General features: G+C 42.0%; 1 protein-coding gene across 1 annotated transcript in view; it reads right to left on the minus strand.

Moving 5' to 3' along the window:
- KPNA6 (karyopherin subunit alpha 6) overlaps nt 1–23301 on the minus strand; it is a 49475-nt gene that overhangs the window by 5479 nt on the left and 20695 nt on the right. The window contains exons 2-13 of the mRNA XM_022575075.3: nt 11481–11614; nt 10600–10692; nt 10094–10193; nt 8785–8879; nt 7866–7997; nt 6251–6339; nt 5243–5342; nt 4567–4730; nt 4309–4387; nt 2607–2732; nt 2161–2288; nt 954–1132 (exon numbers count right to left, since the gene is read on the minus strand). Of these exons, the coding sequence (XP_022430783.1) occupies nt 954–1132; nt 2161–2288; nt 2607–2732; nt 4309–4387; nt 4567–4730; nt 5243–5342; nt 6251–6339; nt 7866–7997; nt 8785–8879; nt 10094–10193; nt 10600–10692; nt 11481–11614 (1419 nt within the window). The remainder of the gene's footprint in view (nt 1–953; nt 1133–2160; nt 2289–2606; nt 2733–4308; nt 4388–4566; nt 4731–5242; nt 5343–6250; nt 6340–7865; nt 7998–8784; nt 8880–10093; nt 10194–10599; nt 10693–11480; nt 11615–23301) is intronic.

The following is a 23301-nucleotide window of genomic DNA, read 5'->3' on the forward strand; positions in this document are numbered from 1 at the left end:
GTCTACAAATAATAAATGCTGCAGAGGGTGTGGAGAAAAGGGACTCCTCCAACACTGTTGGTAGGAATGTAAACTGGTGCAGCCACTATGGAGGTTTCTTAAAAAACTAAAAATAGAGCTACCATATGATCCAGCGATCCTACTCCTGGGCATATATCTGGAGAAAACTGTAATTCGAAAAGATACATACACCCCAGTGTTCATAGCAGCACTATTTACAATAGCCAAGACATGGAAGCAACTGGAGTATCCATCAACAGATGAATGGATAAAGATGTGGTGCATATATATAATGGAATATTACTCAGCCATAGTAAGAATAAAATAATGCCATTTGCAGCAACATGGATGGATCTAGACATTATCAAACTAAGCGAAGTAAGTCAGACAGAGAAAAGACAAGTATCATATGATATCACTTATGTGGAATCTAAAAAATGATACAAATGAACTTATTTACAAAACAAAAAAAGATTCACAGACATAGAAAACAAACTTATGGTTACCAAAGGCGAAAGGGTGGGGAGGGATAAATTAGGAGTTTAGGATTAGCAGATACAAACTACTATTAACAAAACAGATAAACAACAAGGACCTCCTGTATGGCACAGGGAACTATATTTAATATCTTGTAATAGACTGTAATGGAAAAACAAAACAAAAGAAAGAAAAGAACTTGCTGCTAGAAACTCAGCTGAAAACATGCCTTCCAGCTCCTGATTCTACTATCAATTCTGGAGCTTTATTTTTGCATCTGTACCATAACCTACTTTCTAGGTAGAGTCTATCAGAAACAGAACTCATCTACTGCTCCTCAGAGGAAATGGAACTGGTCGGATAAAACCAGTTCATTCAATGATGACCCCCTCAAAACACACACCCTCACATATGTATACTATTTCAGAGTTTCTCTCTACTTACGGCAGACGTGAGGTTGGGGAGAGGGCACCTACCATAGGCTTCCTCGATGAGGCCACAGTAGGGATTGACCCCTGAGCCACTGCGCTTGCCCTCTTGCTCTCCGAGCCGAAGGATGTTCTCCAGTCCATTGAGGGCAACTTGCACAATCTTTGAATCCATCACAGTCAGCAAGTCGCACAGGGGTTTGATGCAGCCCAGGGAGACCAGGTACCTGAGGGGCAGAGACCAGGTAAGTTCTAAATTAAGACAAGGCAAGGGAGGTGCCAGGCAGGTGCTATGGGGCCTCTGGGTCTCCCTCACACACATCAATGCTCTCAGCAATTCACTCTGACTGAGCTTTCATAACCACCCATCCTTTATCTCAAACTCATCACCCTCCCAATGCTACTGGTTTAGTTCATTTCCATGTAGAAGGCTGCCATGGATTCCTCCTCTTTGTCTCTAATGTCTCCTTGCTGCAGTATTACCTACTTTGAACACATCATTTCCCTGCCTAAAATTTCTGTAGTCCCAGCTCTACAGTCACAGCAATACAATCTGGCTCCTAACCTTTTCTAGCTTCCCCTCTCATTATTCCCTTCTGAGAATATTACATTCCAGTCAAACAGTAAAGGTCTCCAGGTTTCTGATTTTTGTACCTTTACTTATGCTTTTTCCTGTCCAAAATGCCATTTACAACCCTGTATCCTCAAAAGCTTCACTCAGTGGCTATCCTTTTCTCCTAAGGTTTTATTTATACTGAATATATTCCCCTTCCTAAGCTACAAGCTGAAGGCAAGGCACTTCTCCAATTCCCATCACTCCTACTCAAGTTGATAATGGAAACCAAAATCAAAGAGCATCCTCGCACAAAATAGCTTTCCTATTTGCTTCTCCCAAGTATCACTGCCAAAAATGATTTCCCAAAGAAGCTGCTCTGAATGAGCCATAGCATGGTTCTCTTTCATTTGTATGGATAATTGAGAATTACATAGATTTAAATTCTCTTGAGGGTAGAAAGAAGCAGAGGAGAGAGATGTCTGTGTCATAAGTTTCCATTCTCCAGGAGGGAAAAGAGGTACATGGTTTATAGGAATCTACTTCAGATTCCCATGCTACACTCTAGCAGCTTACCAGTTAAACCCTACTGGACAGGGGCAGACCTATCCCAGAAAAGGCAGTTTAGAGGCCACATGTAAACTGTGAGCCAAGAGGTAGAGTACACATATCACTCAAGACAATGGGAAAGGACTGTGATACCTGATTTGTTCAGGGGTTCCTCCTGATGTGGCATTGGTGATGGCCCAGGCTGCCTCTTTCCTTGTACGGAACTCTGCTTTCTGAAGGATTTCAATCAACACAGGGAAGATATTTGCATCTATGACAGCCTGAGAAGAATTGGGGGGTGGAGGGTGGGGTGTGGGGGAGGAAAGAAAGTCACTTCAAGAAGGATAAGCAAATCCAGACCCCAAACCAGCTAAAAGATTAAGACATCTTCCCCTTCCTGAAAGTTCTTTTCACATAGGTAAGACGCTACAGAGGAACCTGGCTTCTGTTACACAGAATCTTTGACTGATAGCATCCATTGACCCCAATTTCAAAAGGGAAATAAATTTTTTCTTCTAGAGGGCAATATCCCACAATGTCTCATGTCCCCAGGCCTTTCTACCTGCTGCCCCCCACAACTTCCCTCCTGCTTGTTCTACCTGTATCTGAGCCCTGTTGCCAGCAGTGATATTTGAAATGGTCCAACAAGCTTCCTTTCGGATTGACTCCTTGGAGCTGCTCAGCAAGTGGAGGAGGCAAGGGAGGGCTGAACAATTAAGAATGACCTAGAACACCAAAAGCACAGGCAACAAAAGAAAAATTAGATAAACTGGACTTAATCAAAATTTAAAACTTTTGGGTACCAAAAGACACCATCAACATAGTGAATTACACAAATCACAGAATGGGAGAAAGTATATACATATCATATATCTGATAAGGATTAATATCCAGAATATACAAAAAAAATTTTTTTAAATGCAGGTGGCCAATAGGCACATGAAAAGATGCCAAACATCACTAATCATTAGGGAAATGCAAATCAAAACTTCAGTGAGATACAACTTCACGCTTATTAGAATAGTTATCCTTAAAAAATCCAGGCAATGCAAGTGTTGGTAAAGATGCGGAGAAATTGGAACCTGGTACACTGCTGGTGGGAATGTAAAATGGCGCAGCCATTGCACTGTTTTGTGTGCAAAACAGTATGGTGGTTCCTCAAAATCTTAAACATAAAATTACCATATGATCCAATAATTCCACCTCTGGATATATACCCAGAAGAACTGAAAGCAGGGACTCAAACAGATACTTGTATGCCAATACTCAATGCAGCATTATTCATACTAGCCAAAAGGTGGAAGCAACCCAAGTGTCTACCAACAGATGAGTAAATAAACCAAATGTAGCATATGCACACTTGGAATATTATCCAGCCACAGAAAGGAATGAAGGTGTGACATGCTAAAATATGGATGAACCTTGAAAACATTATGCTAAGTGAAATAAGCTGAAACAAAAGGACAAATATATATGGTTCGGCTTATATGAGGTACCTAGAGTAGTCAAACTCCTAAGAGACAGAAAGTAGTATGGTGGTTACCAAAGGATGAGGGGAGGGGGAAATGGGAAGTTATTATTTAAAGGGTACAGAGTTTCAGTTTGGAATGATGCAAAAGTGGTGGAGATGGATGGCGGTGATGGTTGAATAACAATGTGAATGTACTTAATGCCAGTGAACTATACTTAAAAATCGTAAAAACAGAAAAAGTTATGAATATCTGTACACACAGGCACATGGGTGCACACACAAACACAAAAGAATGACCTAGAAAATGAGTGTGGGCTTGAGTGAGACTGCTCACCTGTAAGAAATTTGTTAAGAATCCCACAGAATTATGCAAACTACTCAAGACGCAAAGAATACTCAGATCTCTAGCCTTTGAACAGAGAAACACTGAATACTGTGCTCTCAATGGAAGTGTTACTAACAGGAGAGTAACATGAGACATGGGATTCTAAAGGTCTAGGAAGCAGGGGTGAGGTTCCATAGCTTTTAGTATTTCAAAGGTACCGTAACTCAAAATCTGTTAACAATTACTTTACAATGTCCCAGGTAGTGAGTCAGGTTATTCCATTTAGTTTTTCTTCAATAGCACCCAATGGATGATGACTTGCTTCCAATTTATAGAAAAAAGTGAAGGCAACCAAGTTGCCCCCAAATAATATAGAAAGTGGCAGAGCTTGAATTTTTCACTCAAGCCTATGCTTTCTCTCCTAGATCATGTTGCCTCCTACCAGGACCAAAGTCTGTGGCGGGGAAGGATTTTGTCCATAGACAGCTGTCCTCCTCCTCCTTACCTGGGTCTGGATGTCATCCCCGGTGACGATGTTACCCACAGCTCTCAGAGCAGGAGAAGCCACTTTGTTATCGTTGTGCCTACAGAGGAGGGCGATCTGATCAGTAGAGGGCCAGCACATGGCATTCAACTCGGCTGACCACCAAGGCCAGCAGCACTCATGGCTCCAGACCTTTGGATAGGGCAGCAGACTGCTGACTGCAGTTCTGAGTTGGAGAAGCTTAGGGAATCTGTACCCTTTCTAACTGAGATCACTCACATTAGAAGCTCGACCAATCTCCGGCAGACTCCAGAGTCTATGACTGCCTGGATCTTCTCGTTGGGGCCATCAGACAGATAAGAAAGGGCCCAGCAAGCATCTGCCAGCAAGTCTGAGTCGCTGCTGAAGAGTAGGCGAGACAGCACAGGCAAACAGGGGGAGACCTGTTCGAAGCAGAGAGAGAGGGACTCAGGTGGACACGGTTACATCATCTCTACCACTAACCCTAACATCGCTGAGCCCTCCTCTACTTAGTAAGTCTAAGACCTGGAGATTTCCACTACATTAAGCCATCAGGCCCACATTTTCACTTTACCATCCAGGCATATGAGATCACCTACTTCACTGACGACTGCCTTTTTCAGTTTCCCAAGGATGAGACTCTGAGGGTTCCCCAAAGACTTGAAAACTCCCATATCAAAATTCCTCCATATGAAGGAAACTGCTTTCACTCAGGAATTGGTAAGAAGCTCTCTTGGGACTTCCCTGGTGGCGCAGTGGATAAGACTCTGTGCTCCCAATGCAGGGGGTCCAGGTTCAATCCCTGGTCAAGGCACTACATCCCACATGCATGCCACAACTAAGGAGCCCACCTGCCGCAACTAAGACCCAGTGCAACCAGATAAATAAATAAATTTTTTTTTTTTTTTTTTTTTTAAAAGAGAAGCTCTCTTACCTTTGCAAACTCTGGGGGTGGGTTCTTGCCTCGGCACAGGTTTGACAGGGCCCAGACTGCATTCCGTGTCATTGTCAGTCGTGTGGACTTGGTAAGTAGCCTGAAGGGGACAGCAAAGCCAGATCCTGAGCAATGATGCTCTTTTCATAGAGCTGTTGCCTACGAACCCCAGGAGCAAATCCAATCAGACCCCTAAGACTCTAGAAGCCTGTTTCTTCCTACCCATAGATTTAAGTTAAGTGAGCCTGTTTGGCCCCAGAGGCCGACCTACATCTTCACAGAGGATTAGGACCAGCTGTGGCTTATTAAGACCATAGCTAATAAGGACAAACAGAGGGCTGGACTGTGAGTAAGCATGCTAAACGTTTAAGATAGGACATACTGTGCCCCTAACTGCGGCCACAAGTTCTAAACAAGAGTATTGTTGTCTTTGGAAATAAAAGCTGAAGGTTTAGTGTGAGGGCTTTGGCCATGCACTGTGGAATGATTTTCTGTGACAGGCCCAAGAAGGAGTTATAATAGTAGCCTATGAGATTGTGGCCTCTCAAGAAAAGCTCCTTCCTCTGTTTTGGTTTAGATGTAGCTCTATTATAAGGGTACAGAGGAAGGGATGGGAGCATCCAGATGACTCTGCAAGGGGTCTTAGATCTGTGGCTTACAACAGAGCTCTCCAATGTACTGGGCATAAACCCATAGCAAATCAATGCATTCCGTAGAGAAGGTTAGATTCTTCCAGATGGGCTAGTCCTTCCTCTCTCCTCTGGCTCAACAATGAGACAGGTATGACCAACATGAGATTCTACAGTGCTACAAAGTGAGGAAGCACAAGACACAGACCAGTGACACAATCTTCTTACTCTCAAAAGATACTATCTTTTACTCTGGCAATGAGAATGCACTTTTATCATTTCTGTATTCACTCATCGTCTTAAGGTAAAATGCTCCCCGAAGATCTGCCACATGGCTGCCGGAAAGATACCCCAGGTCCAGATGATAGTAATTACTCACGTTAGCAAAGGATTAAGGATGGAACAGTTCAAGACGTAATCTCGGCAGACGGAGCTGTCTCCAGCTATGTTTCCCAGTGCCCAGACTGCCTAAAAAAGGGACGATGGAACTGTCACCCACAGAGCCTAGTGGCTTCTGTGAGTACTTTATACTCACAACTACAGAGTGACACCCACCAGTAACCAGGACAAACACCCCATCAAGACCTTAAACACACTAAATAAGCTCAGGTACCCTCCTTGTTAAAATTGAGCACTTGCTCTATTTTAACTCTGAGAGTTCCTGGTTCACTGGGGGAGGCAGGCTGACATTGTACTGCAGCCAGAGAAGCCAGACCAAGACCTCCTTATCCCCACGCCCCAGAAAAGGAGAAAATGATGGGAAAATTGCATTCTTGTAGCCTCATAGGACCAACCCTATATGTAGTAATATAGGAAAAAACCCTAGTACCACTCTCCACTTCTATCCAACCAGTGGAAGAAATGGAAGTTGGGTTTTTATGATCTGTAGGTGCTGAGAAATGGGTATTGTGGTGTCTTTTTTCCAGCACCACCTCTGATGCCCAATGTGTGGAGTTTTTTCTACACCAACAACCAATTCTCTGATACCAACTGTGTCAATTCAGTTAAATTCTGACAGTAACTCGGAGTTAGGGCAGATCCCACAGGCTAGGGGCTCAGTCCCACAAGACTGCCCTCAATTTAGATACTAGCTGCAATTCCCAGGTGCTACCCATACTTCTTACCAACCGGCTATAAATTCAGGAGTTCCACAATCTCCTCCTCAGGTTCAATAATTCACTAGAATGATTCACAGAACTCAGGAAAACACTTTACTTACGTTTACCAGTTCACTGTAATATATACAACTCAGGAAGAGCTAAATGGAAGAGATGCACAGGGCAAGGTATGGGTTGAGGAGTGGGGTTGCACAGAACTTCCAAGCCCTCTCCAGGCACGTCACCTTCCCAGCACACTGAGTGTTCACCAACCCAGAAGCTCTCTGAATCTCACTGTTCAAGCCTTTTTATAACCCAATCTCTAGCCCCTCTAACCTCCCTGGGGAGGGTGGGGTGGAGGGGTGGGAAGAGTCGGGGTGGGGTGGGGCTGAGAGTTCCAATCCTCTAATCCTAAATTTGGTCTTTCTGATGACTAGACCTCCCTTCCTGAAGCTATCTAGGGCCCCACCCGGAGTCACCACTAATGCAGTGACACAGAGACTCAAGGTGTGTCCCAAAGGGGCTCTTTAGGAATAACAAAAGACACTTCTATCACTAAGAAAATCCCAATGTTTTTAGGAGCTCTTTGCTCTTAACCTCTTAACTGGGGATAAAGACAAAATATACTTTATATTATACCACTGGTACCATCAAGAATTAAGCCAGGGCTTCCCTGGTGGCGCAGTGGTTAAGAGTCCGCCTGCCGATGCAGGGGACATGGGTTCATGCCCCGGTCCGGGAAGATCCCACATGCCACGGAGCGGCTGGGCCCGTGAGCCATGGCTGCTGAGCCTGCGTGTCCGGAGCCTGTGCTCCGCAACGGGAGAGGCCACAACAGTGAGAGGCCCGTGTACCGCAAAAAAAAAAAAAAAGAATTAAGTTAAATTTGGGCATTACCTGCTCCTGTACATCCTCAAAGTCCGAGTTAAGCAGCTCTATAAAAATGGGGACAGCCCCTGCTTCAATGACAATTTTGGTCTGCTGAGAGGTTCCAGAGGCAATGTTCGTTAGAGCCCAGGCAGCTTCAAACTGAAAGTGAGATTAAAGCCATGAGTGAGAGGTCATTCCAGATGAGCAGCCGTGCCTACTAGCTGGCTCAGCAATAAGCCTCCTGCCCTGACTTAAAAACAAAAACAAAAAACCACACAAGCCTTTCCCTCTCCACCTTTAAATGATAGGAAGAGGTACTGGCAGTGATATAACATAATGGGGAGACAGAATTGGGCTTCCATGGTCCCAGGTCTAGTCCTGCACTACCACAGCATCCATGAGTCCTTTGGCAAGTCACGTTTTTATTTCCCGAGCTTCACTTTATTCATCTCTGAAACCAGGATAAGAGTGAGATGGGTCTCTAAAAGTCCCTTTCAGCCAAGTTTCTAGTAAGTTCCAATGGATTGACTCATTACCCATCTGTGAGAAGAGAGACCCAGAGAAGATAAATGGTTCACCTCAGGGTTAGGAGTGGACTAGAACCTCTAGGGTTGGCCAAAAAGTTCGTTCAGGTTTTTCTGTAACATCTTACGGAAAAACCCGAACGAACTTTTTGGCTAACCCAATATACTTATATTTATAATTTAAAATATAACCTCTGAATAATCAGTCTGTCATATTCTGGTATCTTTCCTTTGAGATTGTTTTAGGGAAGAGTTTGTGGGTCTCTTATTTAATTGAGGTCAAGACCTCTGAGGTAACAGCATCTCTTAAATGTTCCCTCAATATCTTGTGTATATCCTAAGAGATGTGTCTGTAGAAACATGCCACTATAATTTCTTGGCAAAAGGGCTTTCATCTGGTAACTCTCCATCCCAGGCCTCACCTGTAATGTACAATTCTCATTCCTCTTCAGAAACTCCACAAACCGATCCACCACTCCTGGAGTATTGATAACTTCATCTATTGGAGGACTAGGTTCTGGAAGAGGGAGAGGAAAAGTCAGGAGAGGCTCTGACTAATGCTTTCACGGGGGTAAGTCCACCATCCTTCCTAGATACTCCTGACTATGCTTCTAAACATTCCCAAACTCCTTTTTGGTGAGGTAGTTTTAACAATAGCTGGTCATGGGGCTTCCCTGGTGGCGCAGTGGTTGAGAATCCGCCTGCCAATGCAGGGGACGCGGGTTCGATCCCTGGTCCGGGAAGATCCCACATGCCGTGGAGCAACTAAGCCCGTGCGCCACAACTAGTGAGCCCGCGTGCCGCAACTACTGAAGCCTGTGCACCTAGAGCCTGTGCTCCACAATGAGAAGCCACCGCAATGAGAAGCCCACGCACTGCAATGAAGAGTAGCCCCCGCTCACCGCAACTAGAGAAAGCCCGCATGCAACAACGAAGACCCAACACAGCCAAAAATAAATTAATAAATAAATTTATATATATATATAAAAAAACAATAGCTGGTCATTTTTGAACTGTGTAAAATAGCTGAGATGCCAAAGAGTAAAGCCAATCCTAATTTAACTATGCTCACCTTTTGCTTCCTAAACCTAAGCAAGTAACTAACCTTACTTACCTAAGCAAGTAAAGAATTAAGGGAGAGAAGACCAAGGGAGGAGCAACCCTAGTCTAAACGCTTCCCTTCCAAGACCAGCATTCTTTTCTTGGGAGGAAGAAAAGTCAGGGAGTATTTTTCCCATCATACATCAAATTTTTACTGAGCACAAACTATGTGCCAGACATGGTTCTGGGTACCGAGGATACAGTAGTGAACAAAAGCAAAAGTCTACACCCTCGTACAGCTTATATCCTCGTGATGAGAAATATCCTGTTATGTTAGAAGGCAGTAAGTGTAATGGGAAAAAAAAAGAATAGGTAGGGCAGGGTAAGGAGACTGAAAATGCTGCAGGGGTGGGGGGAGCTGCAATTTCTGATAGCGTGTCAGGGTAGGCTTTACTGAGAAAGTAGGATCTGATCATAGAAATGTAGCAGCTGTCACACAGTTATCTGCAAGTAAAGGATATCAGGCAGGGGAAATAGTGCAAAGGTAAGAATGTGCCTGGCTTGTCCAAGGACACCAAAGCCAGTAGGGCTACAGCAGAATGAGTGAAAGGGAATAGTTGATGAGGTCAGTGAGAAGAAACAAGACGCTAGAGTCACGCAGGGCCCCCTGCGGAAGACTAGGCTTTGTACCTTTGGAGAGCAGTTTCCGGAATTTCTGTGTGGTTGCTAATTGCAGGTCAGAATCGTCAGAAAAGAGCATCTCCACCATCTCTCTTGTGATCACGCTCTCCTAGAACATAAAACAGGTTCACAACTTTGCAAACCAATACTAGAGCCACATATGAGCCCATAATCCTGTTTGGAATCCTCCTTTCTAAAGACTTGAGGGCAAGAGGAAGGGGTTAACAGCAGGCTCAGAAGGTGTTTAATCCACAGCTGCTTCAAGTTGGAACATTTGGAAGTGATTCTTAACCTCTGAGGCAATTGATAGCTTCCCTTAAATGTTTCCTCTGGTGTTTCCATCAGAGATGAATCCTTACTGACTCCTTAAGTTGACCAGCTACAAAAGGGCCCATGGAATAAAGAGCTTAGCATGGTTGTTGGTAAAGCTAACTAGATGATGTGAACTGACCAATTTCTGTTCTGTAGAAGCAGGTACTTCCCAAGCTTGCCTGGGAAGCTTGCAAGGGTCTTACCCCAGTGGTAGAGCTCACATAGGAGTCCATGAGGAGACTATCGAACATGGCGGCTTCTTCATTAATCAGCTCCACGTTTCTCCGTTTAAAAAGCTGAAAATAAAGAGAAGAGACGGTGGTAAGACTTCTTACCGAAACAAAGAAAACAAAGTATGACCCAATGTTAAATTATGGCATAACTGTCAAGGAATGCTACTGTATGAGAAAATGCCAAGCTTAATATACTGATGTGGAAAGATATTCAAGGGCTTTACTTTCTATGTTATAGATTGTTTACATTTTTATAAGCAAAAAAAAATCTTTTAAAATTCCTGTGCCCTTTGTATAAAAGGTGATGCATATAAAAGGCTGTGAAGGAAAGAAATAATGGTAAAGCAAAAGGGTGGGCAAAAGCAGGTTAGCATCTAGACCTGGGCAAGGAACCAATTTGGTGGTGGCGTGTGGTGCATGGTGCATGGCAGAGTGTAGACGATGAGGCATTAATACAATCTCAGTTCTAGGGAGACTTACAAAGAATGGACTCAAGAAAGAGAAGTAAGGCAGCCCAAATGGCTGACAAAATTCTTAAAGGGCCAGGCTTGGGGCTGGGCCTTGACAGCCAGATCTAACAGTGACTACTGGGTAAAAACAAGGGGTTAGCACTAGAATGTTATATTGAAGATATAAATGATGTCCAAGTTGTTCTAAATTATGGAAAAGGAATAAGGGACAGTTCTTTCTCAAAGTTCCAAAATTTCTTTACAACAAAGGAAGCTGGATGAGCGGCCCACAGAGATAAGCTACTTTCCCAAGAGGAAAGTGAGAGTGCAAGGTGGAGGTCAACCATGGTGGCTGGCCTGCCTCCCTGAAGAGCACGTTTGAGAATACTTGGGCTAACCCACTTGTTGCTCCCGTTTCTGCTTCCGGAGCTGAATGCCCTCCTCCTCTCTTCTTCGCCTCATTTCCTCAGGGTTTAGGGCATTGTTCTTATAGCTCTTCATTCGATAATTGTCTTTCCCTGGGCTCGCCATGGTCTCTGGAAGAAGGGAAGATACAAACATATTGGCAAAGGCTCTTAGGAGGACAGCATTTCCTTCTCACTGGCTTCTTTCCCTACCCACCCTCCCCTTCTCAGGGGGACTCACAGGTTCCCAAGGAGGCCTAATAATCTCGGTAACTGCACCTGACATCTCTAGTACCACCCACACACAAACAACACAGTCTCCTTTAATCATAACAAACTTATTAAGTAAGTGCTATTATAGCAATTGATATAAGCAGAGGAGTTAAAAGGTGTAGGCTCTGGAGGCAGATTGTGTGGGTTCAAATACCGGCTCTTCTACTTGTTAGCTGTGCAACTTTCAACAAGTTGCTTTAACCTCTATGCCTCAGGAGCTCATCTTTAAAACAGGGATATAATAATTCCTATTTCACAGAGCTGTTAGAAGGATTATATAGCTTAATACCTGAGCACGGAGTTGTTAGAAGGATTATATAGCTTAATACATGCAAAGTACTATTTAGAACAACAGGCATATGGTAAATGCTCACAAGCTATGATCACTTCTATGACAAGACAGAAAAGTTATATGACTTGCCCAATAAACTCAAATATATTTAACCTACCCAGGTGATATACGTTATTTTGTACCCAATTCAGTGGAATACCATGTATTTTTTTTTAATAACTCATGTGGCCACCCATCTATATTTTAAAGAAATTTAAAATTTTATTCTGTAATATGTGCTACATACAAAAAGATGAAACATAATGTAAAGTTACCAAGCAAAATAATACAATGAGCATCTGTCAACTCACCACTAAACCTAAGAACTAGATTATTAATATGCCTGAATCTAGTAGTAGGGTCTTCCCCTATCCCAGGCCCCTCCATCCCCACTCCAACTCCAGCCAAAAGAAAACGGCTATGATGAATTGTCATCTTTACTTTTGTTTTTATCAATCACATATATGTTTACCCCTAAATATTGTATCATACTATGTTTAGTCTACTGAGAATTGTCGCCCCTCCACTGGGTTTTTGTTTTTTTCTTTTTGCGGTACGCGGGCCTCTCACTGTTGTGGCCTCTCCCGTTGCAGAGCACAGGCTCCGGACGCGCAGGCTCAGCGGCCATGGCTCACGGGCCCAGCCGCTCCGTGGCATGTGGGGTCTTCCCAGACCGGAGCACGAACCCGTGTCCCCTGCATTGGCAGGCGGATTCTCAACCACTGCACCACCAGGGAAGCCCCCTCCACTGGGTTTTTAAGATTCACCCATGTTTTTGCATGGAGCTGTATTTCTTTAATTTTTCCTATGTCATATTATTTTACTGTATAAACACATCATAATTTATTCGCATTTCCCTGATGATTAGTGATGTTGAGCATCTTTTTCATCAAACTGTTGGCCATTTATACGTTTGCTTTGTAAAAGTGTCTATTCAGGTTCTTTGCCCATTTTTAATTGCATTATTTGTGTTTTTTTGCTATTGAATTGTGTGAGTTCCTTATATATTTTGGATATTAATCCCTTATCAGATATATGGTTAGCAAATATTTTCTCCCATAGCCTGCCTTTTCACTTTGTCGACCATTTCTTTTGCTGTACAGAAGCTTTTAAGTTTTCTAGTTCAAGCTTTCTCGTTTATGTGATCCTACTTATTTATTTTTGCTTTTGTTGTTTGTGCTTTTGGTGTCATATCCAAAAAAATCATTGCCAAGACCAAGGTCTTTTTTCCTGTGTTTTCTTCTAGGAGTTTTAACAGTTTCAGGTCTTACAATTAAGTCTTTAATCTATTTTGAGTTGGCAAATAACACCTTAGTCTTCACTTCTCAGACCCTCTGAAATAGTCTGCAGATCATACTTTGAGAACCCCTGCTCTAAGGAATGAATTGCTGGGTTTAGGCAAGTAGATGTTAAACTTCACCAGATAGTACCACATTGCCTTCCAATGTGATGCCAATTCACACTAGCTCAGCAATACGTACCAGGTTCCCACTGATGTATATCCTATTACTCAGAATTATCACTTTTGCCAATCTAATGAGTATAAGGTACTTCACTGGGATAATGATTTGCATTACTAATAGGGTTAGATTTTATGTTTATTAGTCATGTTTCCCTTTCTGTGAAAAATGTCTGTTTATGGTACTTCGAATATCTTTCAATTGAACGACTTGTCCTTTTCTTATTGATTTATAGTTCTTTAGATATTCTAGTTATTAACCATTTGTTAGTTATTTGTATTACAAACATCTTTTAGGAGTTTGTATCTTTTCATTTTTTGCAATTTTCACTTTATGGAGTTCTTTAACAAGTTCTTAATTATAATGTAGTTAAATTTTTCTTTAATACTTAGCTTTTTCTGTGTGTCTTGTTAATAAATCCTTTCACGCTCCCAAGGTCAGAAAGATACCCTCTCATGTCTTCTGAAAGTTTTAAAGCTTGCCCTTTACATGCCAGTGTTTCATATACATGAAATTTGATTATTTGTGTATAAGCTTTAGGAAGTTAACACAAAGTCTGAACATTAATGACTTAGGTACACAGGTTAGGAAAAAAAAAGAAAGAGAAATCATACAGCAGAGAGAATCAACAAGGCAAAACTTGGAACTTTCAAAAGATGAAAAATAGTCAAGTCTCTGGTGAGATTTCTCAAGAACAAAAGAGGACACAATGTTAGGTAACTAAAGAGACTGAAAAGCGAATATGAGCAACTTTATGCTAGCTAACATGTTTGAAAAGACAAATTCCTAGAATAATATAACTTGCCAAAAGTGACTCAAACAGAATGTGACTAGCCTTATAACCATTAAATATACTGAATCAGCACTAAAGAATATTCCCACAAAGAAAATGCCAGGTTTAAATGGTTTTACAAATGAGGTTTTTAAATAAATAAATTTATTTATTTATTTTTGGCTGCATTGGGTCTTTGTTGCTGTGTGCGGGCTTTCTCTAGTTGCAGCGAGCGGAGGCTACTCTTCATTGCGGTGTACGGGCTTCTCATTGCAGTGGCTTCTCTTGTTGCGCAGCACGGGCTCTAGGTGCGTGGGCTTTAGTAGTTGTGGCTTGCAGGCTCTAGAGCTCAGGCTCAGTAGTTATGGCACATGGGCTTAGGTGCTCCATGGCATGTGGGATCTTCCCGGACCAGGGCTCAAACCTGTGTCCCCTGCACTGGCAGGCAGATTCTTTTTTAAAAAATTAATTAATTAATCAATTAATTTTTGGCAGTGTTGGGTCTTCGTTGCTGCTCACAGGCTTTCCCTAGTTGCGGTGAATGGGGGCTATTCTTTGTTGCGGTGTGCGGGCTTCTCATTGCGGTGGCTTCTCTTGTTGCGGAGCACGGGCTCTAGGTGCGCAGGCTTCAGTAGTTGTAGCACGTGGGCTCAGTAGTTGTGGCTCGCGGGCTCTAGAGCGCAGGCTCGGTAGTTGTGGCGCATGGGCTTAGTTGCTCCGCAGCATGTGGGATCTTCCCAGACCAGGGTTTGAACCCATGTCCCCTGCATTGGCAGGTGGATTTTTAACCACTGCGCCACCAGGGAAGTCCTGGGCTTTCTTTTTTTTCCCATAAATGTATTTATTTATTTTTGGCTGTGTTGGGTCTCCATTGCTGCACGTGTGCTTTCTCTAGTTGCGGTGAGCGGGGGCTACTTTGTTGCAGTGCACGGGCTTCTCACTGTGGTGGCTTCTCTCGTTGTGGACCATGGGCTCTAGGTGTGTGTGCTTCAGTAGTTGTGGCAAGCAGGCTCAGTAGTTGTGGCTCACGGGCTCTAGAGCACAAGCTCAGTAGTTGTGGCACATGGGCTTAGTTACTCTGTGGCATGTGGGATATTCCTGGACCAGGGATCGAACCCTGTGTCCCCTGCACTGGCAGGCAGATTCTCAACCACTGTGCCGCCAGGAAGCCCCCCGGGCTTTCTTTCTTTCTTTTTTTTTTTTTTGCGGTATGCGGGCCTCTCACTGTCGCGGCCTCTCCTGTTGCGGAGCACAGGCTCCAGACGCGCAGGCTCAGCGGCCATGGCTCACGGGCCCAGCCACTCCGCGGCATGTGGGATCCTCCCAGACTGGGGCACAAACCCGTGTGCCCTGCATCGGCAGGTGGACTCTCAACCACTGCGCCACCAGGGAAGCCCCCCGGGCTTTCTTTTTAATTGCAGTGAGCAGGGCTACGCTTCACTGCAGTGTGCAGGCCTCTCATTAAGGTGGCTTCTCTTGTTGCAGAGCACAGGCTCTAGGAGCGCAGGCTTCAGTAATTGTGGCAATGGGCTCAGCAGCTGTGGCTCGTGGGCTCTAGAGCGCAGGTTCAGTAGTTGTGGCACACAGGCTTAGTTGCTCCACGGCATGTGGGATCTTCCTGGATCAGGGATGGAACCTGTATCCCCTGCACTGGCAGGCATATTCTTAACCACTGTGCTACCAGGGAAGTACCGGAAAGGACATTCTTTTGATAACAATACAAAAGAAGGATAATATGAGAAGGTCCTATACTTTTCCTATATCACTTATGAACAAGGATACAAAAATTCCAAATAATATTAGAGGGAGGTGGGGGAGAGATAAATTAGGAGTTTGGGATTAACATATACATACTACTATATATAAAGTAGGTACACAACAAAGACCTGTAGTTCACTGTATAGCGCAGTGAACTACACTCAGTATTTTGTAGTGACCTATAATGGAAAAGAATCTGAGAAAAAAAATATATATATATGTATAACTGAATCACTTTGCTGTACAACTGAAACTAACACAACATTGTAAATTAACTATACTTCAATAAAAAATAAAATAAAAAAGAAGATAATGAAATAACATCATTAACTGTACTGAAAAAAACTGTCAAACTAGAATTCTATGCCCAATGAAAACACTTTCAAAAATGAAAGTGAAATAGACTTTTTCAGACAAAAGCTGAGACTCTGTCTCTAGCAGACCTGCACTAAAGAAATGCTAAAGTTGTTCAAGCAGAAAGGAAATGATACCAGAAGGTAACTCAGATCTTCACAAAAGGAAGAATACTAGAAATGGTAAGAAGTAGGTACATATACAATAACTTTCCCATTTAAAAAAGTTCCTTAAACCTAATAAGATAAAATGAGAATTATAAAAAATAATCCAAAAGAAAGCAGGTAAAGAGGGAAAAAAGAACCAAGAACATATGACAAATAGAAAACAAACTCATTTCCAGAGTTACAACATTATAATATTCAAATGTCCAGTTTTTAATTTAAAGAAAATTACAAGGCATACAAGGAAAAAGGGGAGTATGGTCCATTCAAAGGCACAAAATAAATGGACAGAAACTTTCCCTGAGGAAGCCCAAACACTGGACAATCTAAGACAGACTTTCAAACAACTGTCTTAAATACACTCCAAGAGTTAAGGGGAAAATATGGACAAACAACTAAAGGAAATCAGGAAAACAATGCTGAACAAAATGAGAATATCAACAAATAGAAAAGGAACCAAAGAGAAGTTCTAGAGTTGAAAAGTGTAATAACTAAAATGAAGAATTCACTAGAGGGGTTCAACAGCAGATCTGAGCAGGCAACAGACAGAAGTAGCAGGCCTGAAGACAGGAAAATTGAAATTATGCAGTCTGAGCAGAAAGGGAAAAAGAATGAAGAAAAGTGAACAGAACCTAGGGATCCATGGAACTCCAACAAGCAAATCACAATATATGCATTTAGGGAGTCAAAGAAATGGGAGGGAAAGGCAAAAAGAATTCTGAAGAAATAATGGCAGAAAATTTCCCAAATTTAATGTAAGACATGAATGTACCAATTAATCATGAGAAAAATTCAGACCCACATCTAGATACATAATCAAACTGTTGAGAGCCAAAGACAAAAAGAAAATCTTGAAAGCAGTAAGGAAGAAGTGACTCATCACATACAAGCCAACTTCTCATCAGAAACCATGAAGTCCAGAAGGCACTGAGATTTTTAGTGCTAGAAGAAAAAACTGTCAAAGAATTCTGTACCTGACAAAACTGTCCTTCAAAAACAAGGGAGAAACTAAGAAATTCTCAGATAAAAGCTGAGGGAGTTTGTTAACCACTAGACTTGCTCTATAAGAAATGCTAAAAGGGAGTCCTTCAAGTTGAAAATGAAAGGAAATGAAAGGACACTACACAGTAACTTGAAGCCAGTAAAGGTTAACTACATGGGGAAATACAGAAGCCAGTATTATAGGATTTTTGGTTTGTAATGCCACTTTTTATTTCCTACATGATTTAAAAGAAAAACATATAAAATAATTATAAACCGATGCTATTGCGCATACAATATATAAAGATATAATCTGTGACAGCAACAACATAAAGAGGGGATTGGAGCTGTACAGGAACAGAGTTTTTGTACGCTCCTGAAGTTAAGTTGGTATCAATCCAAACTACATTGTTATAAATTTGGGATGTTAAATGTAATCCCCATGGTAACCACAATCTCTCTATACAAATACATATACACACACAAAATAAAAATTAAAAATATTCACAAAGGAAATGAAAACAATTCACTACAATAAACCAACTAAATACAAAAGGCAGTAATAGAGGAAGAAAGGGACAAAAAAAGCATAAGGCGTATAGAAAAAAAAGAAAATGGCAGAAGTCCTTCCTTACCAGTAATTACATTATACTTTTTTTTTTTTTTTTTTTTTTTTTGGCTGTGCCACATGGTTCAGGAATCTTAGCTCCTCAACCAGGAATCAAACCTGGGCCCCCAGCAGTGGAAGCACAGAGTCCTAACCACTGGACCACCAGGGAATTCCCGAGTAATTACATTATACTTAAATGGATTAAACTCTCCAGTCAAAAGGCAGAGATTGGCTGAGGATTAAAAAAACATGATCCAACTATATGCTGCCTGCAAAGACTTACTGTATATCCCAAAATGCAAACAAGTTGAAAGTAAATGGATGAAAAAAGATATTTATGCAAATGGTAACCAAAAGAGAGCTGGGATGGCTATACTAATATCAGATAAAAAAATTTAAGTCAAAAACTGTTACAAGAGTCAAAGGAGGACATTACATACTGATAAAAGTATCAATTCATCAAGAAGATATAACAATTATAAATGCACCAACTAGAGCCCCAAAATATATAAAGCAAACACTGACAGAAGTGAAGGGAAAAACAGTTCTACAGTAACATTTGGAGACTTCAATACACCACTTTCAATAATGAATAGAACCTAGACAGAATATCAATAAGGAAATAGAAGTCTTTAACATTATAAATCAGGTAGACCCAAAAGACATATAGAATACTCCCACCCAACAACAGCAGAAAACGTCTTCTCAAGTGTGCATGGAACGTTCTCCAAGACAGACCGCATTAAGCCATAAAGAGTCTCAACAGATTCTAAAAGACTGAAATCAGACAAATTATCTTCCTTCACCACATGGAATGAAGCTAGAAATAAATAACAGAAGGAAACTAGAAAATTCACAAATATGTGGAAACTACAGATTCTTAAATAATAAAGTTGGAGAACTCACACTTCCTGATTTCATAACTCACTACAAAGCTACAGTAATGAAAACTGTGTGGTACTGGCATAAGGATAAACATATAGATCAATGGAATAGAACTGATAGAAAAGAAAAGAAAAAAAAAATTGACAGAATAGAACAGAGTCCAGAAATAAACTCACACATCCACAGCCAGCCAACTGATCTTTGACAAGATGTCAAGTCCATTCAATGGAGTAAGAATAGTCTCTTCAACAAAAGGTGCTTGGACAACTAAATGTTCAGATCCAAAAGAATGAAACTGGATCCCTAGCTTACACCATATATAAAACTCAAAATAGATCAACAACCTAAATATAAAAGCTATGACTATAAAACTCTTAGAATAAAACATAGGGGTGGGACTTCCCTGCTGGCGCAGTGGTTAAGAATCCGCCTGCCAATGCAGGAACACGGGTTCGAGCCCTGGTCCAGGAAGATCCCACATGCCGCAGAGCAACTGAGCCCATGTACAACTACGGAGCCTGTGCTCTAGAGCTCGCGAGCCACAACTACTGAGCCCACGTGCCACAACTACTGAAGCCTGCATGCCTAGAGTCCATGCTCCACAACAAGAGAAGCCACCGCAATGAGAAGCCTGCACACCACAAGGAAGGGTAGCCCCTGCTCACCGCAACTAGAGAAAGCCCGTGCACAGCAACGAAGACCCAATGCAGCCAAAAATAAATAAATAAATTTATATATATATAAAATATATAATAATAATAATGGTCAAAATGGTGAATTATATTTTACCACAAAAATTTTTTTAATTGCAGCATTATGTCCTCCATTTAAATCTAACATACAATCCCGGTTTTAACATTTTTTTTTTTTAACATTCTGTATTTGTTTATTTGCATTCATTCATCACAGGGCCAATTATATTAACTATATTTTCTTATTTTCTGTGTTCCTGATGTTCTGGCACTTGGGGGCCTTACAAACCCAGGAGAGACTGCCACTCCCATGGCTAGCTAATTCCCACAGATAACAATTGTGCCTAAGAGCATGCCTTTGCAAAGGAACCAATCCAGAGCCATATCTACTTTATCTTGTCTGTACATCCAGGAGGCAATATTCCTGTGCTTCAATCATCCCAGGGCCCAAAAAGTAGTAGGCAACTAGAGACTACTCTCATAGCCCAAAGCCCTCCAGAATTATTCAAATTAGCCAGTCCTAAACTGTTTACTCTGCCCTGCCTTCACTTTCCCTCTGAAGCTCCAGGCTCTGGCCTAATCCTTCTGCTTGCTCCTGCCCCTTCTGCCTCCTGAACACCCTGGTGTCTTCCTCTGTGACCCTGTGTGGCCAGTGGTGACCCACTTCCCACCCCCTAACCACCCTGCCCCAACCAGACCTGTGAGTATAATAAACTTCTTCCTTACAAACCTCATTCTTGCTTCCTCCTGTGGCCTCAGTGACTTTATCATACCTTACTCAATATTTACATTTTAAAAACAATCTCATTATTTTAAAAAACTGATAAAAGTGAAGGTGATAATGTTGAAGTATGAGTAGAGGAAGCATTACCAACTTGGTTCTTTCTCCCTTTATAGGCATTTCTCATCCTCTAAATTTCTCATCTGAAACAGTTAATAAAAGTATTGCAAAAGGGATGAAAAATAAGCTTTATAGGCACACAGAAAGGGATAATTAACTCTAATATTGCCTCTCTTCTGGAGTGGTTGGGGTGAATCATGATGAGAGTTGAAAAAGAAAGCTCCCAAAGGCAAGATTAGGGCTGGTTCTTCAAGCAGGAGATCACCTTGAGGACACAAATGGAATAAAGTACATAAATGTGAGGGGGAAGAGTAGTCTATAAAGAGAATCTGAGTGAAAAAGAGATATAGAATGGAAGTTGAGGAGAGAGCTGAAATAAGGAAATGAAACTTCAGAGAAGGTGCCTCTGTTCATTCTGGAAAGTAGCTAGGCAAACCAATAGCAGCAGCAGGGTCTTACAAGGTGCAAGTTTCCACATCCACTTGGCAAAGCCCAAGTCCATTTACTGTTTAAAAGTTCTAGGGGGCTGCAGTGGCCTCCCTCTGGGGTCCCTGATTACCCCTATACCTGGAAACAGGCACAGGACAAATTTCTAAAGGGAGCATTGTGGACTGCTCTCCCCCTTTACCTGACACATGGTTTTTCATGACTCTGAGCCTGGGCTCTCCCAGAGGGCTCTCTTCCTTCAAGAAGAGCTGACAGTGAAGCTGGAAGGAGAACCAGGCTGTACTTCTTTAGTCACCATGGTGACAAGAAACTATCACAAATATGTGCTGATGAATTCACTGGAGAAGCCAAGCAGGAGGTTAGACTGGAAGGAGGAACATTTGCAGAAGCACATCTGGAATCAGCAACCAAAGGAATGCTGGACGCTCATTCAGGGACTATCAGGCAGAGGGGCTTTTTTCATCATGCTCTCCCTTATTTGCTGAGCCCAGATCAAGAAATCCACAATACAAATATATCAATACCTTTTCAAGCATCTGACTGTCTCAGGTAGCCTTTGAGTTTTCTCAGTCAAGGAACTCTCTCAAAGTGAATAGTTCCCTGAAGTTGTACCTCTCATTTCTAGGAAATAACTGGCTAATGTTGCCATGCATTTTCTAAGCTTTGAGAACCAAGGAACTAGCAATAAAAATACAAAATAAGTACAGACCCTATTATGGCCTGAATTGTACTCCATCCCCCACCAATTCCTATGTTGAAGTCTTAAACCCTAATACCCCAAAATGTGACTGTATTTGGAGATAGCATCTTTAAAAAGGTGATTACAGTTAAATGAGGATACTGGAGTAAGGCGTAATCCAATATGACGAGCGCCCATATAAGAGAAGATTAAGATACAGATGCACTTAGAGGGACAACACCATTTGAACACGAAAACAGCCATTTGTAAACCAAAGAGAGAGGTCTCAGAAGAAGCCAACCCTGCTAACATCTTGATCCTGGATTTCTAGCCTCCAGAACTATGAGAGAATAAATTTTTGTTGTTTAAGCCACCCAGTCTGTGGTACCTTGTTATGCAGTCTTAGCAAATTAATACAGGCCCTAATTGATAGATGAATAACCTGTGTCTCAAGCCACACACTAAGCGAATAGCCAGATTACTGCAGTATTCCATTTAATCAATGGTATGTTTAAAATTTTAAGATTCATAAAATTTTTTAAATTATGCAAATTTTCTTAGAAAAATGGCATACTACATAAAGCCAGCTTTCCTGTGTATGGGATGGGAGTGATATTACGACAGCTGCTGGCTCTAGGACTTTGCAAACCAAAGTCTTACATTCATGGTCTGTATTTAACACTATGAAGTAGTCAGTCAGCCTTTTAAAATTATTTCTCAGGGGAATCCCCTGGCAGTCCAGTGGTTAGGACTCCACACTTTCACTGCCAAGGGCCCAGGTTCAATCCCTGGTCCGGGAACTAAGATCCCACAGGCCACACGGTGTGGCAAATAAATAAACAAATAAACAAACAAATTCTCTTGTCCTGGTGCTAAACTGAGTGGGGGCTCCTCTTTGCAGAGGGCAAGTTTCTAATAAAATGTACCTCCCCAGGCACAGAAAATGAGCTAAACTTAATGCCCCTTCCTTCAGGAATGTAAGAAACCTGATTCCTCCCAGAGTGAAATGGCTTTTTTCAGCTGGCCTCTCTTATTTCTCACTAGGAATTCTCTACCAAATGTGCATCAGTGTAAGATTCCTGAGTTAAAACATTGGCCACATGCCAGTTAATTAAAAAGGAAGAGCTAAGAGTGTACTGGGATATAGAAACTCTCTCTAGATATAATCTCCAGTCTTCACAACAATCCTGAGAATCCATTTTACAGACGAGAAAAATGAGACTCAGAGGTTAAGTGACAAGCCAGGAAGCTAATAGTCAACCCTGATCTAGTTGGTCCCAAACTCCAGGTTCTTTTCATTTCCTGAAAAGGGAAGCAATTGGTAACAGCAAATCCATCTATATACCGTGCTGCCAAAGGGAGCACAACAGCAAATCCATCAGAATTCTGGGTTGGGGACTGCTCTGTTACCAATAAACGAATCTGCTCCCATTCCAGAATTTCAGTTAACCACAAACTCAAATGCCTTAAAAGGTAAAGAGGTTTTTTTTTTGGCTGTGCTTCACTGCTTGTGGGATCCTAGTTCCCCGACCAGGGATTGAACCCAGGCCACGGGAGTGAAAGCGCTGGGTC

This window comes from Delphinapterus leucas, chromosome 1 (genome assembly GCF_059928025.1).
Source record: "Delphinapterus leucas isolate spDelLeu-1000000601 "Yukka" chromosome 1, BTC_Dleu_Yukka2, whole genome shotgun sequence".
NCBI classification, from domain to species: Eukaryota; Metazoa; Chordata; class Mammalia; order Artiodactyla; family Monodontidae; genus Delphinapterus; species Delphinapterus leucas.